The sequence below is a fragment of the Pongo abelii genome, chromosome 20 (assembly GCF_028885655.2).
Source record: "Pongo abelii isolate AG06213 chromosome 20, NHGRI_mPonAbe1-v2.0_pri, whole genome shotgun sequence".
Lineage (NCBI taxonomy): Eukaryota > Metazoa > Chordata > Mammalia > Primates > Hominidae > Pongo > Pongo abelii.
This window is the reverse complement of record NC_072005.2, coordinates 45,551,421-45,567,302: the sequence shown is the minus strand read 5'-3', so window position 1 is coordinate 45,567,302 and position 15,882 is coordinate 45,551,421. Positions and strand designations below refer to the sequence as shown.

Below are 15,882 nucleotides of genomic sequence, written 5' to 3'. Positions count from 1 at the left end.
TGTTGGCCAGACTGGTGTCGAACTCCTGACCTCGATGATCCGCCTGCCTTGGCCTCCCAAAGTGCTGGTATTACAGGTGTGAGCCACCGCGCCCTGCCTTCAATAGATAGTCTTAAACAAAAACCTTAACAAAATAATCAGAGATATTGAGGGTTTTTAAAGAAACCTTTAGCATTTCAAAGGTTTGGACGAGGGGGATTGGATACATTTTAAAAATAATTTTTTAATTTTAGAATGGTTTTAGATTTACAGAAAAATTAAGGAGACAGTACAATTACGATTTGTCGGAATGCATAGCAGAATTTGCCCATAAAACCTTCTAGGACTTTCTTAGATCTTTTACTTCCTTTGTAAGTTCTTCTTTGGTTATTGGTCCCTTCAGACTTCCTATTTTTTCGTAGACTAATTGTTGTCATTAAAACTTCCATGAAGAATCTCCCATTTTCATCTTTTTTAAAATTTTTAGGTTTAAAAAAAAAAAAGAACCCTCTGCCTTCCCAGGCCCCTGGGGATCCAACCCTCGCTCCTGATTGGACATCAAGGATAAGGGGCGAGGCTTAAGCGCTGAGTGACATATTGAAAGTCGAGCGGGGAACTTGGACAGAACCTCTTGTTAGAAGGCAGGTTGGGGCGGCCGGGTCAACTCGTATTTCTCGACCAGTTTGTGGACCTAGGAAACAGGGGTCCCTGTGCACAACAGGAGTGCTGCCCACCGGCAGGAGATGGCACAGAGGACCACAGCCTGGCTCAGTTCCCCTGCAAACATCATCCCAGGCCCCCCGCGCACTTTCATTGATGTTCGCGGAGCGCTCCCTGGAGCTCAAAGGCTGTTGGTGACCCTGGAGTTAGGCATCTGGGCTGCTTAATACATTCATTTCCCAAACTCTCAGGACATGGCTTAGCCCCACGCTTCTAGAATTGCTCCCCAGGCTCAGTTCCCACTTCCCAGTCACGTTCCACCACCACGACCCCTTGCTTTACTGCGGGGTGAGATGCAGCTCACCAGTTCCTCCGAAGACAGACATCCCTGTTACATGTAGGGAACAGGTTTTATGATGATGATGATGATTATTATTATTATTATCATACTTTAGGTTTTATGGTACATGTGCGCAATGTGCAGGTAAGTTACATATGTATACATGTGCCATGCTGGTGCGCTGCACCCACCAACTCGTCATCTAGCATTAGGTATATCTCCCAATGCTATCCCTCCCCCCTCTCCCCACCCCACAACAGTCCCCGAAGTGTGATGTTCCCCTTCCTGTGTCCATGTGTCCCCATTGTTCAACTCCCACCTATAGGTGAGAATATGCCGTGTTTGGTTTTTTGTTCTTGCGATAGTTTACTGAGAATGATGATTTCCAATTTCATCCATGTCCCTACAAAGGACATGAACTCATCATTTTTTATGGAACAGGTTTTGTTGTTGTTTTTTAAAAAAGCTCCCACCACGCCTGCCACCAACAATTCTCAATGTTTTATTTTTCTTAAATGTTCATGCAAACAGAATAACAAAGTAAACAACCGTGTACTCGCTATTTCACCGCTTAATACAGTCGTTTATTAAATTTCAGAAGTAAGCTGTGCTTACCATAAAAAATGCCTAAACATCACAGAAGTCAAAAGCAAAACTCCAGGCTGTGGTCTTATCCTCCAGCTCATAGCGTCCCTTCTAGAGAATGTGGTTGTGTTTGCAAATCTGCACTCAGAGGATGGGTGGGTTACAAGAGAGCACTCTATACCAGGGGTCCCCAACACCCCCGCTCCCCACTCCCACAGGCCGGTACCCATGGTGGCCTGTTAGGAACCAGACCGCCACAGCAGGAGGTGAGCAGCGGGCCAGCCAGCAAAGCTCCATCTATATTTGCAGCCACTCCCCATCGCTGGCATTACAGCCTGAGCTCCCCCTCCTGTCAGGTCAGCTAGGGCACTAGATTCTCACAGGAGCGCAAACTCTATTAGGAACTGCGCATTCGAGGGATCTAGGTTCCATGCTCCTTATGAGAATCGAATGCCTGATGATCTGTCACTGTCTCCCATCACCCTCAGATGGGACCATCTAGTTGCAGGAAAACAAGTTCAGGGCTCCCATTAGATTTGACATTATGGTGAGTTGTATAACTATTTGATGATATATTATAATGTAATAATAATAGAAATAAAGTGCACAATAAATGTATTATGCTTGAATTATCCCCAAACAATCCCCCACCCCAACCCACCCACCCCACTGCTGCCGTCTGTGGAAAAATTTTCTTCCACGAAACCGGTTCCTGGTGCCAAAAACGTTGGGGACCGCTGTACCTCACAGTTCCGCAGCTGCTACCATCCTGGTTTATCGATACATCTTGCGGCCTCCAGGTCAGCCCCTGCAGCTTTACCTTCTTCTTGTTTATAGCTGCATAGACTTAGATGTTCAGAGAGTAGTCCAGTCTCTGTTCCATCCAGCTTTAGAGCCTCAGCGTTTCTTCACATCAGTCACTTACTTATTAATTATTTAAAGGTTCTTTCTTCTTCTTCCTGAAACTAAAGGAGAGGTCCCTGATCAAGTTGAATTTTGCAAAGGTAAGTAGTGACTTTTACAGCTAACTCCTGGGATTGGCTGGTGGAACTCAAGGCCTCCAGCCCTCACTAATTTCTCTTAGGGAATCATTCATTCCTTTAAAATCAAGCTAGACTTTTTTTTTTTTTTTTTTTTTGAGACAGAGTCTCGCTCTGCCACCCAGGCTGTAGTGCAGAGGCACGATCTTGGCTCACTGCAACCTCTGCCTCCTGGGTTCAAGTGGTTCTTCTGCCTCAGCCTCCCGAGTAGCTGGGACTACAGGTGCATGTCACCACACCTGGCTAGTTTTTTTTTGTTTTGTTTTGTTTTGTTTTTTAGTAGAGACGGGGTTTCATCATATTGGTCAGGCTGGTCTCGAACTCCTGACCTTGTGATCTGCCCACCTCGGCTTCCCAAAGTGCTGGGATTACAGGCATGAGCCATGGCATCTGGCCTAGCTAGACTTTTTTTAAAAATTAAGACATTATTGTTATAATTTTTTTTGAGATGGAGTTTCACTCTTGTTGTCCAGGCTGGAATTCAAGGGTGCGATCTTGGCTCACTGCAACCTCTGCCTCCTAGGATCAAGCGATTCTCCTGCCTCAGCCTCCCAAGTAGCTGGGATTACAGACATGCACCACCATGCCCAGCTAATTTTGTATTTTTAGTAGAGATGGGGTTTCACCATGTTGGTCAGGCTGGTTTGAACTTCTGACCTCAGGTGACCAAACCACCTTGGCCTCCCAAAGTGCTGGGATTACATGCGTAAGCCACTGCGCCTGGCAACAGACATTATTTTTTGGAGCAGTTTGAGGCTTACAGAAAATTAAGCAGGTAGTACGCAGTTCCCATATACCACTCAGCCCCTAATACCTTTCCCTATCATTTTGTTCTAAATTTATTTGTTTTTTAAAATTGTATGACTTTATCTTGTACAATATAGTGTTTTGAAGTATATATACATTGTGGAATGGTTAAATCTAGCTTATTTATTTATTTATTTATTTTTTGAGATGGAGTTTCACTCTTGTTGCCCCGGCTGGAGTGCAATGGCGCAATCTCGGCTCACTGCAACCTCCGCCTCTAGGGTTCAAGTGATTCTCCTGCCTCAGCCTCCTGAGTAGCTGGGATTACAGGCATGTGACAACATGCCTGGCTAATTTTGTATTTTTAGTAGAGATGGGGTTTCTGCATGTTGGTCAGGCTGGTCTTCAAACTCTCGACCTCAGGTGATCCTCCTGCCTCAGCCTCCCAAAGTGGTGGGATTACAGGCGTGAGGCACTGCACCTGGCCAAATTAGCTAATTTAAAGAAATGCGTTACCTTACATAGTTATCATCTGTTTTTTTGTGGTGAGAACACCTAACGTCTACTCTCTTAGCATTTTTCAAGAATGCAATATATCACCATTAGTTATACTCATCATGCTGTCCAATAGATCTCTTGAACTTATTCCTTCTATCTAAATGTAATTATGCATCCTTTGACCAACATCTTCCCAACTCCCCTTTACCCACAATGACCCCAGATTCCTTTAACCACCATTCTACTCTCTACTTCTATGAGGTCCACCTTAAAAAATGTATTTATTTATTTTTTCAATTTTTATTTATTATTTATTATTTATGTATTTATTTTTTGAGACGGAGTTTCCCTCTTGTCGCCCAGGCTGGAGTGCAATGGTGCGATCTTGGCTCACTGCAACATCTGCCTTCTGGGTTCAAGCGATTCTCTTGCTTCAGCCTCCTGGGTAGCTAGGATTACAGGCAACCGCCATCATGCCCAGCTAATTTTTTTTTGTATTTTTAGTAGAGATGAGGTTTCGACATGTTGGCCAGGCTGGTCTCGAACTCCTGACCTCAGGTGATCCACCCACCCTGACCTCCCAAAGTGCTGAGGTTACAGGCGTGAGCCACTGCGCCCAGCCTTATTTATTTTTATTATTTTATTTCAGTAGGTTTTTGGGGGAACAGGTGGTGTTTGGTTACATGAATAATTTCCTAAGTGGCAATTTCTGAGATTCTGGTGCACCCATCACCCAAGCAGTGTACATTGTACCCAATGTGTAGTCTTTTATCCCTCACCTCCACCCCACTCTTTCCCCTGAATCCCCAAAGTCCATTGTGTCATTCTTATGCCTTTGGATCTTCATAGCTTAGCTACCACTTATGAATGAGAAAGTATGATGTTTGGTTTTCCATTCCTGAGTTACTTCACTTAAAATAATGGTCTCCAATCTCATCCAGGTTGCTGCAAATGCCATTATTTCATTCCCTTTTTGTGGCTGAATATATATATATATATATATATATATATATATATATATCACATACTGTGGAATTATATATATATATATATCTCACATTCCTTTATCCACTTGTTGATTGCTGGGCATTTGGGCTGGTTCTATATTTTTGTAATTGTGAATTGTGCTGCTATAAACATGTGTGTGCAAGTGTCTCTTTTGTATAATGACTTATTTTCCTCTAAGTAGGTACCCAGTAGTGGGATTGCTGAATCAAATGGTAAATCTACTTTTTGCTCTTTAAGGAATCTCCACTGTTTTCTCTAGTGGTTGTACTAGTTTACATTCCCACCAACAGTGTAAAGTGTTCCCTTTTCACCACATGCACAACACCTATTATTTTTTGATTTTTTGATCTTTGATTTTGTTATTTTTTGATTATGGCCATTCTTGCAGAAGTAAGGTGTAAGGTCCACCTTTTAGGATTCCACATGTGTATGAGATCATGTGGTATTTGTCTTTCTGTGTTTGGTTTATTTCATTTAACATAATGTCCTTTAGGCTCATCTATGTTGCAAATGACAGGATTTCATTCTTTTTAAATTCTTTTTTAATGGCCAAATAGTACTCCATTGTGTTTAAATCACACTTTTTGTTGTTGTTGTTTTTAGACGGAGTCTCGCTCTGTTGCCAGGCTGGAGTGCAGTGGCACGATCTCGGCTCACTGCAACCTCCGCCTCCTGGGTTCAAGCAATTCTCCTGCCTCAGCCTCCCAAGTAGTTGGGACTACAGGTGTGTGCCACCACACCCAGCTAATTTTTGTATTTTTAGTAGAGACGGGGTTTCACCATGTTGGCCAGGCTGGTCTTGAACTCTTGACCTCAGGTGCTCCACCCTCCTCGGCCTCCCAAAGTGCTGGGATTACATGCGTAAGCCACTGTGCCCGGGCTATTATTTTATTAAATACTTTCTTACCCTTTTCTCTCTCTTTGCCTTCTGGGACCCCAATAATTTGAAAATTTGGTTGCTTTATGGTATCATATGTCATGAAGGCTTTTATCATTCTTTTTAAATTCTTTTTTATTTTTGCCTTCCTGGGTTATTTCAAAAGATATGGCTTCAAGTTCTGAAATTCTTTTTTCTACTTGATTTAGTCTGTTGTTGAAGCTTTCAAATATATTTTGTATTTCATTCAATGAAGTCTTCATTTCCAGAATTTGTTTGGTTCTTTTTTATGTCTGTCTCTTTGGTAAATTTCTCATTCATATCCTGAATTGTTTTTCTAATTTGTTTGTATTATTTTTCTGAGTTCTTTTGTATCTCACTGAGCTTCTTTAATATCATTAGTTTGAATTCTTTATCCAGGTATAGTCTCTGTATGATTTATTTGGCTGTAAGCAACATCAGTAGTGTTATTTCCTCTGTGGCTTAAGGTGCAGTTGTTGGTGGAGGCTGTGAAGCTTTTCTGGAATAAGGGATGTCAGGTGGGCTGGTTTTTGGGCCCAGTAGTGGCAGTGGTGAGCCTATCCTTGAGCCCCAGGGTGGTGTATGCTAGCACAGGTTTAGCAGGTTCAGGTAGGCCAGTTCCCAGGCTTCCAGGTGGCTTTCTTGGGTGCTGGCATTGCCAGCCATAGGCCAGGTAGGTGGGTAGTTCCTGGGGCCACTGGGCAGCAAGGGTGGCATGGGCAATGGCAGTAATATTGGCAGGGCAATCTAGCTCCCAATCAGCTTGTGCTAATGTTGGTGATGGCTGAGATGGGCTGAGCAGGCCAGTCTCCAGGCCCATAAGTGGCACATGCAAGTAGATGCCACCTGAGGTGGTAGTGGCCAGCTCGGTGTGTTCAGCCTTAGGCCCCTGCGTCTATTCTCATCTCCTGGAAATGCTTGTGCATCAGTTTAAAATCACCTCTTTGCTGTGATCTAGGGAGACTAGTGAATGTCAAATCCCTTCAGTTCCCAGAGATAGGTGATTTAGGATGCAGTGGAAGCTGCAAAAATTTGGGTGCTCACTGCATGGAAAAACTCTTTCCAGGGAGAGTCTGTAGACTTACCACTGGAGCAAGCAAGGGCAAAAGGCGTGGGCAGTGTCTGAACTCCTATTCAGGCTCCCAAGGGTCCAGCATTTGTCTGTCCTGTTAACTTCCAGATACAGGCTGGTTAAAAGCATGACTATCAAGCAGCAGCTGGAAGAGTGTGCTGGCAAATCCTTTTTGAGGAGTAACTGGGAGCTGTGCATTTTGACCCCTTCCCTGCACTGCTCTGGTTGGGGGAGTGTGGTGGAGGAAGGCTAGCCCTGAAGTGCTTGTGTGCCTGCTTAAAACCACCTTTTTCTTCTGTGAGCTAGGGAGACTCACATATGCCTAATCCCTTCCATTTCCAGAGCTAGAGGGTTTAGGATGCAGTCCCTTGAGTGCAGGTATAAAAGTTGGGGTGCTCGATGTGTGGACAAACTTCTTCCAGGAGGAACTGATAGACCTGGATTTATTGCTGGGCTGAGCTGGGGTGAAGGCTTGGGTGGCACCTAGATTCTATTCAGGCTCTTGCAAGTCTGTAGCTTACCTGCCATTCAACTCCCTGATGCAGGCTCGTTAGGAACTTAACCATCAACAGTGAGGGTGCTATATGTGTGCTTCACCGCTTCTCTCCTGGGGGAGAAGCTGGGAACTGGGGATTCCTTCCTGATGGTATGGCTCAGTGCCCAGGGTGGGTTTAGTGTTTCTGAGTGTTTCAGCTTTTCCTGCCTGTTTGATAAGACATTTTTTTCTTGTCTTTTCTTTTTTTTTTTTTTGAGATGGAGTCTTACTCTGCCGCCCAGGCTGGAGTGCAGTGGCGCAATCTTGGCTCACGCAACCTCCGCCTCCTGGGTTCAAGCAATTCTCTTGCCTCAGCCTCCCAAGTAGCTGGGACTACAGGCACCCACCACCACACCCAGCTAATTTTTTGTATTTTTAGTAGAGATGGGGTTTCACCATGTTAGCCGGGATGGTCTTGATCTCCTGACCTCATGATACGCCCACCTTGGCCTCCCAAAGTTCTGGGATTACAGGCGTGAGCCACCGCGACTGGCCTGCTGAGACATTTTCTTAGTTGCCTGGTGTGTAGGAGTCTCTCAACTCACTTCTGACTTTCTTCCAGAGAGAACTTATCCAGGCATAGATGTTTATTCAGTGCATCAGAGTCAGGAACCTCCTATGTCACTGTGTTCCTGGCGTCACTTCTCTGAATACGCTCTTTAATGCTGAAATTTGGGAGAGGAGGCACTCAAATGGAGTTCAGAAAATGCAGGCAATCATGAAAGGTAGGGGAGTTCCTTTATTGTTTTTTCTACAGAAAAAGATAAATTCCCAGCCCCTGATCTACTTAGACTGGGGTCAAACCATTAAAGATGTTTGGAAATATGTCTCATTGGGTCAGATCCAGACCTCCCCTAGAAGCGGTGTGTAAGAAGTTACACTGAAGATTGGAGCTGGTCATACTCAAGGCATACTGGAAAAAGATATTGATTTAGGCTGCTGGTGTCATCTTCCCCTGGCAAGTCATAGATCTTTACAAATTCATCTATTTCATAGAGAGTGGAGGCCCAAGGAGGATTTGAAGCCCCCAGACATATCTGTTCAATGTCATATGACTGAGAATCCCAGGATGAATCCCTCGCAGAGGCGCTGGCTCCTCCAGGATTCTTGATACCAGAAGGCTCACGTAGATCATGGTCATTTGCATCAAAGATTCCAGGACTTATTGGACGAATGTTTGCAGTAGTTATGGCTGAGGGAGTCTCCTCCTTCACTGAAATTGTCTGGTTTGCTGGTCCTAGTGATGGCCTTGGCTGCATTTGCTGCCGCCACTGCCTCTTCCATTTGGCACGCTGGTTCTTGAACCAAGTCTAGGGAGGGAGGAGGCGGGAGGTTAATAATGGAGGTTGAGTATAAAGGGGCATCCTCATGTTCCTCAGGAATTCGGTTTTTTGGTGTGAGAGAGAGTCTCACATTTATTGGAACAAGGGAAGCTCTTTCTATCCTCTGCTGTCCTGGGTTCCAAGGGAAAAGTGGGTGTAGGATTGCACTAGCAATGGGTGGAATATGACCTAGATCACGATGTATTAAATAGAAGTGTGTTTGTATTAGTGGTGTATTTTTTTTTTTTTTTTTGAGACAAGGTACCACTCTGTCACCCAGCCTGGAGTGCAGTGGTGCAATCATAGCTCACTGCAGCCTTGAACTGCTGAGCTTAAGCAATTCTCCTATCTCAGTCTCCCAAGTAGCTGGGACTACAGCCATGTGCCTCCATGTCTGGTTAATTTTTAATTTTTTTTTGTAGAGACATGGTCTTGCTATGTTGCCCAGGCTGGTCTTAAACTGGGCTCAAGCGATCCTCCTGCCTCCACCTCCCAAAGTGCTGGGATTACAAGTGTGAGCCACCATGCCTGATACCCAGAGAAAGTATTTTAAAGTCAGAATATGGGGTGAGAATTTAGCTTGGGTTGTCTTTAGGGTTCATCCAGGTGTTCTCCCATGAATACTTTGTGGGAACTTAGTGACAGGCATCTGGATGACTGTGATCGTCCTGATTAAGCAGAAACCATCCTGAATACACAAGAACAGACCCAAATGGGAGTATCTGACATCCAGCCTCAAAGAGTCCTGTGTAGCATGGTGGGTCTGGAGTTGGAAAGATCTGGGTTCAAATTCCAACTCTTGTGTTTATAATGCTAGGAAGACAGCTCTTCTATGTGAGCTTTAGTGTTCCTCAATAAAGTGGGTGCTCATGACAATAAAAATATAAAGTGCTTAACATCTGTCCTTACACATAGCAATTGCCAATAAATAGGAACTGTTATAACAATGATCAAAAGTGTGTGTGAAGCTCTGGGTTAGGCATGCTACCTACAGAAACACTTGGGAACAGACCTTTACTACGGATAGATCAAGTTGTAGCTTTGAAGCCAGTTTCCCCATTGTAGCCAAACTTGGGTGCATGGTCTTTTCAAGCAATTCTCTCAATGCTGTGAGTTGTTTGGGGAGAAATCTTGTGCGTGGCCGACGATCACGCCTTGGCCCTTCTGCAGAGGGAACAGATAAAAGGCTTTCATTAAAAAAAAATCGAGGAAAATGAGGAGAGTACTACATCAAGGGAACACCTGTAGGACAAAAGAATCTGAACAACAGCCTTGAGCCCTAGACCTTCCCTCTGACAGAGCCTACACAAATGAGAAGGAACCAGAAAACCAAATCTGGTAATATGACAACACAAGGTTCTTTAACATCCCCAAAAAAATCACATTAGTTCATCAGCAATGGATCTAAACCAAGAAGAAATCTGTGATATACCTGAAAAAGAATTCCAAAGGTCAGTTATTAAGCTAATCAAGGAGGCACTAGAGAAAAGTGAAGCCCAATTTAAGGAAATTAAAAAAAAAATGGTACAAGAAATGAGGGGAGAAATCTTCAGTGAAATAGAGAGCATAAATAAAAAATAATCAAAACTTTAGGAGACAATGGATGCCCTTTTATCTACTAGACCTAAGAAATGAGATAGACAGCAACACAATGACCAAGAACCCAAAAGCAAATGCAATAAAAACAAAGATAAATAGCTAGGACTTAATTAAACTAAAGAGATTTTGCATGGCAAAAGGAACAGTCAGCAGAGTAGACAGACAACCCACAGTCTAGAAGAAGATCTTCACAATCTATACATTTGACAAAGGACTAATATCCAGAATCTGCAACGAACTCAGACAAATTAGCAAGAAAAAAACCAAACAATTCCATCAAAAAGTGGGCTAAGGACATGAATATATAATTCTCAAAAGATATACAAATGGCCAACAAACATATGAAAAAATGCTCAACATCACAAATGATTAGGGAAATGCAAATCAAAACCACAAGAATGGCCATAATAAAAAAATAAAAAAATAATAGATGTTGGCGTGGATGCGGTGAACAGGCAACACTTCTACACTGCTGGCGGGAATGTAAACTAGTACAGCCACTATGGAAAACAGTGTAAAGATTCCTTCAAGAACTATAAGTAGAACTACCGTTTGATCCAGCAATCCAACTACTGGCTATCTACCCAGAGGAAAATAAGTCATTATACAAAAAAGACACTTGCACATGTATGTTTATAGCAGCAGAATTCGCAATTGTAAAAATGGGGAACCAACCCAAATGTCCATCAATCGAGTGGATAAACTGTGGTGTGTGTGTGTATATATATATATACATAAAATAATTTATGTATAATGTATATAAATTATATTGTATATAATTATATATCATTATATATAATATACAATTATATATCATTATATACAATATATAATGATATATAATACAAATATTATAACTTATATATTTACATATATAAATTATATGATGGAATGCTACTCAGCCATAAAAATGAATTAATGATATTTGTAACAACCTGGATTAGATTGGAGACTATTATTCTAAGTGAAGTAACTCAGGAATGGAAAACCAAACATCATACGTTCTCACTCATAAGTGGGAGCTAAGCTATGAGGATGCAAGGGCATAAGAATGACACAATGGACTTTGGGGACTCGGGGGAAAGGGTGGGAAGGGGGTGAGGGATAAAAGACTACAAATATGGTGCAGTGTATACTGCTTGGTTGATGGGTGCACCAAAATCTCACAAATCACCACTAAAGAACTTACTCATGTAACCAAACACCACTTGTTCCCCAATAGCCTATGAAAATACAAAAAAAATTTAAAAATGTTTTATTAGAATGTAAATATATATATTCCAAAGGTAAGCTTCTTTCCTGAGCTTGACCTGTGAATCAAGAGCTTAGGCTAAACATTTGACTCACGAGACCCACTCCTCACCCTCTTGCTGGGAGTGTTCTGCATTCCTAGAAAATCAGTGCCAACTTCCACTGAGCAGGACACGTTTTTAAGCCACAAATGGAGTAAGCTTATTTCTGTAGCCTCATCCTACAGCCCCTGGAGGAGGAACATCAACCTCTCCATGACGTTGGGCACCGATATGTTTTCCTAGCAACTTGGGGACATCTCTCTGTTTCTCATGCTGCTAATAAAGACATACCTGAAACCGGGTAATTTATAAAGGAAAGAAGTTTACTGGACTCACAGTTCCACATGGCTGGGGAGGCCTCACAATCATGGTGGAAGGCAAGGAGGAGCAAAGCCACATCTTACATGGTGGCAAGCAAGAGAGGGAATGAGAGCTAAGCAAAAGGGGAAACCTCTTATAAAACCATCAGATCTTATGAGACTTATTCATTACCATGAGCACAGTATGGGGGAAATCACCCCATGATTCAGTTATCTCCCACTGGGTCCCTCCCACAACACATGGGAATCATGGGAGCTACAATTCAAGAGGAGATTTGCGTGAGTCCTTATTGAGATAGAATAGAATAGTGGCATGATGTTGACACCAGGTTTATATGAGTCTATACGATTCATAAGAGTATTTAAGGCCCTATTATCCTAACTGGTCATAGACTCAGTGGCACTGCTGTCTATGTTGGTTGGCTTGTGAGACCCTGAAGCTATTGGTTTGGCCATTTATTAATGGGGTCAGTAGGGAAGCAGATATGAAGCTTAGTGACCTGAGAATGAATGTCGATTCTCTCATTTACTAGCTCTGTGACTTTGTGCACAGTATAAGTGCAGCATCGGTACACTTATACTGTTTGCCTCCGTATCTTTAACAGTAACATGGTCCCAGAAAGCTCACTCCTTTAGGGAAGATGTGAGTAACCAAAGAAGCAAGTCTGTTAATTACACGCTTTACATGTGTTAGTCCATTTTGCATTTATAAAGGAATACCTAAAACTGGGTAAATTAGAAAAGAGGAATTAATTGGCTCACAGCTCTACAGGCTATATACAAAGCATAGTGCTGGCATCTGCTTCTGGTGAGGGCCTTAGGAAGCTTCCACTCATGACAGAAGGCGAAGGGGAGCCAAGTGTTATGGTGAGAGTGGGAGCAAGAGACAGCAGGGGAAGGTCCCAGACTCTTTTAAACAACCAGATCTCAGGTGAACTCAGAGATAGAGAACTCACTCATTACCAAGAGGATGGCACTAAGCCATTCAGAAGGATCTGCTCTCATGATCCAAACCCCTCCCACCAGGCCCACCTCCAACATTGGGGGGATCACATTTCAACATGAGATTTGGAGGGGACAAATATGCAAACTGCATTAGTGCAGAATGGGAGTTTTACTATGGTTTAGAATATAAATAAGACCTCATCATCTAGTAAAACCTGATTCTCATGGTCATCTATTTTATAGGAAATTTTCTATTTTCAGGATGCTCTTATTCCTCATGCAAATACATGGAAAAAAAAAAAGCCAACATGCTGCCCAATCATCGCACAGTGAAGACAAGTGATCAGGCACATGGGTTTCTCTTAGTGTCTCAGCATTTGTTTAGACACAAAGGGAGAACAAAAATTTACAGGACATTGAAGAAAAATTCTCAAACAGGAAGGGGACAGGAAGAAAGGGAGAGAGGGAGAGACAGAGATAAAGAGAGAAAAAAGAAAGGGAAGGTGGAAGAGAAAAAGAAAGAAGAGGAGGAAGAGGAGGAAAGCAGCAAATAAACACATTCTTTCTTAAGAAAAGAAATAAGGCTGGGCACAGTGGCTCATGCCTGTAATACTAGCACTTTGGGAGGCCAGGCAGGATGAATCACTTGAGATCAGGAGTTCAAAACCAGCCTGGCCAACATGGTGAAACCCCATCTCTACTAAAAATATAAAAAAATTAGAAAAAAATTACAAAAAAAAGAGAAAATCTATAAATGTTAAAATTAATATTCTCGGATAAAAGATATTGCACTCATACATCGAGAAAGTCTTGAAAAGAAAGGAAAATCTGATAAGACAAATGTTCTTTGAAATCAATAGCTAAAAAGAAACCCCTACGCAATAATAGAAGAGTTGGAAGACAAAGCTATTCCAGGAAGTAGAAAAAATATACAAAAGTGGACAAAAAGAATGAAAAGATCAGAAAAAAATAAGACCTCTGCTCAGGGATGTCCAGCACTAGCAATATTTATGTGACTAAAAATATTTCTGACTAAAAAATGTTTCAGAGAGTATCATGAAAGTATTTATTAAAAAAATTCAAGATTTGAGAGATGAGGCACGGGGGTTTCCACAATGAAGCCATTCCATGATGAGCACAATAAATGAACAAAAGGATCATTGTTGCAAAAATATCAGAATACCAGGAACATATAGAAATTTCCAGAAGCTTCTAAAGGGAAGTAGAGTTTCCATCAGAGGAATGGTAATTAGAATTCTACTGGTCTTTAGAAAAGCAACACTGCACATTGATAAGTTATAGGAGGTAAAATCGAGGAAGGATGTGGCTTTGAGTTTAAAATCATCTACCAAGCTGAGAGGTCAATATGTAAAATCGACTAATTAGCATTTTTGTAAGTTTAGTATTAAACAATAGGAAAATGTATTAGAAGAGCCAGGTACAAGTTTTGATAAGTGAGCTTGTTGATGCATAATTTTTCTATTAGAATCAAATCATTTTAAGAAGTTAAAATAAAATGTAACTAAAATTACATTTATGTCCCCAGCCAAGAAATACACTTTTTTTTTTTTTTTTTTTTTTTTTTTAGACAGAGTCTTCCTCTGTTGCCCAAGCTGGAGTACAGTGGTGCAATCTCAGATTACTGCAACCTCTGCCTCCCAGGTTCAAGCAATTCTTGTGTCTCAGCCTTCCAAGTAGCTGGGACCACAGGCACATGCCACCATGCCTGGTTAATTTTTGTATTTTTAGTAGTGACAGGGTTTTGCCATGTTGTCCAGGCTGTCTCAAACTCCTGGCCTCATGAGATCCGCCCGCCTTGGCATCCGAAAGTGTTGGAATTACAGGCGTGAGCCACCATGCCCAGCCAGTAATACACTTCTAAACTACGTTTTACAAGTACAATTATAAAAGGAAAATGTTGATAAATATCACAATGACAACTTTTAGAATATTTGTACAATGGTACTCATAAGTAGATTGAAAAACGCAAGCCAGGCTGGGAGAATATATTTGCAACACGTATAAGAGATAAATTATTAATGTCTAGAAGACAACAAAAATATTCTACTAAGCCTCAAGAAAAAAAACATACTAAAAACTGGGAAATGATATAAATATAAAAATTAGCATAAGGGAAAAACAGAATGGCCTTTAAAACAGAGTGAACAGATTCAATCACACCGATTAGTAAAGAAATGGGAATTAAATATCACATACTATTTTATACCCATCAATGTACTGACATTTAAAAAGTATCAAAGTTACCAGGCATTAAAAAGGATGTGAGTTCAAGATGAGCTTAGGCAACAGAGTGAGATCCTGTCTCTACAAAAAATTTAAAAATTAGCTGGACATGGTGGCACACACTTATAAGTCCCAGCTACTCCTGAGGGTGAGGTGGGAGGATCACTAGGGCCTAGGAGCTCGAGGCCAGCCTGGGCAACATACCAAGACCCCATCTCTTTAAAAAAGAGATGTGGAGAAACAAACTCCTAAGTTACTAGAATCCCTTGCAAATTGTTTTTCAAACGATCCTTTTTGGTATAACCCAGTGGTTTCTAAATTTACCCAGTGGTTTCTACCTAGGGTTGACAAAGCCCAGAAGCCACCACAACGTCCCATACGTCTCACTTGATTTGTCTGCAACCCACTCACTGAAAACCCAGCCTCTTGCCTTCGCCCAACTTACCCAACATGGTGTCCTCTAGAAATGAGTGGGTTCGATCAGCTGTGTGCCGCAGAGCTCCTGAGCTGACTCTATGTGACTGCTGGGCTAAAAGACACACTTATTTAAGCAGAATTTTAATGTAATCATGTCCCCACCCTGTCCTACCCTAATACCACGCCCTCCAATAATCCATTCAATATCTGTTTATTTAGAACCTATTATATGCCTGATGCTGTGTAGGGCACTGGGAATAAAACTATGATTAAAAAAAAAAAAAAAAAAAGACTGATCCTTGACCCCAGAGAGTGGAAGAAAACAAAGGAAAGTGGAGCGAACTGAAAATGGATAAAATGTTCAAAAATGTCACTTGGGAT

At 41.9% G+C, this 15,882-nt stretch overlaps 1 protein-coding gene across 1 annotated transcript; it reads right to left on the bottom strand.

The window, feature by feature from the left end:
* Positions 1–8,081: 8,081 nt before the first annotated feature.
* On the bottom strand, positions 8,082–15,603 carry LEUTX (leucine twenty homeobox). Its single transcript, XM_024238260.3, has 3 exons — positions 15,530–15,603; positions 9,697–9,848; positions 8,082–8,672 (listed from the first exon to the last, which is right to left on the bottom strand). The coding sequence occupies exons 1-3, from the start codon at positions 15,534–15,536 to the stop codon at positions 8,238–8,240; spliced, it is 594 nt and encodes a 197-aa protein (XP_024094028.3). The 5' UTR covers positions 15,537–15,603; the 3' UTR covers positions 8,082–8,237.
* Between the last annotated feature and the right edge of the window lie 279 nt (positions 15,604–15,882).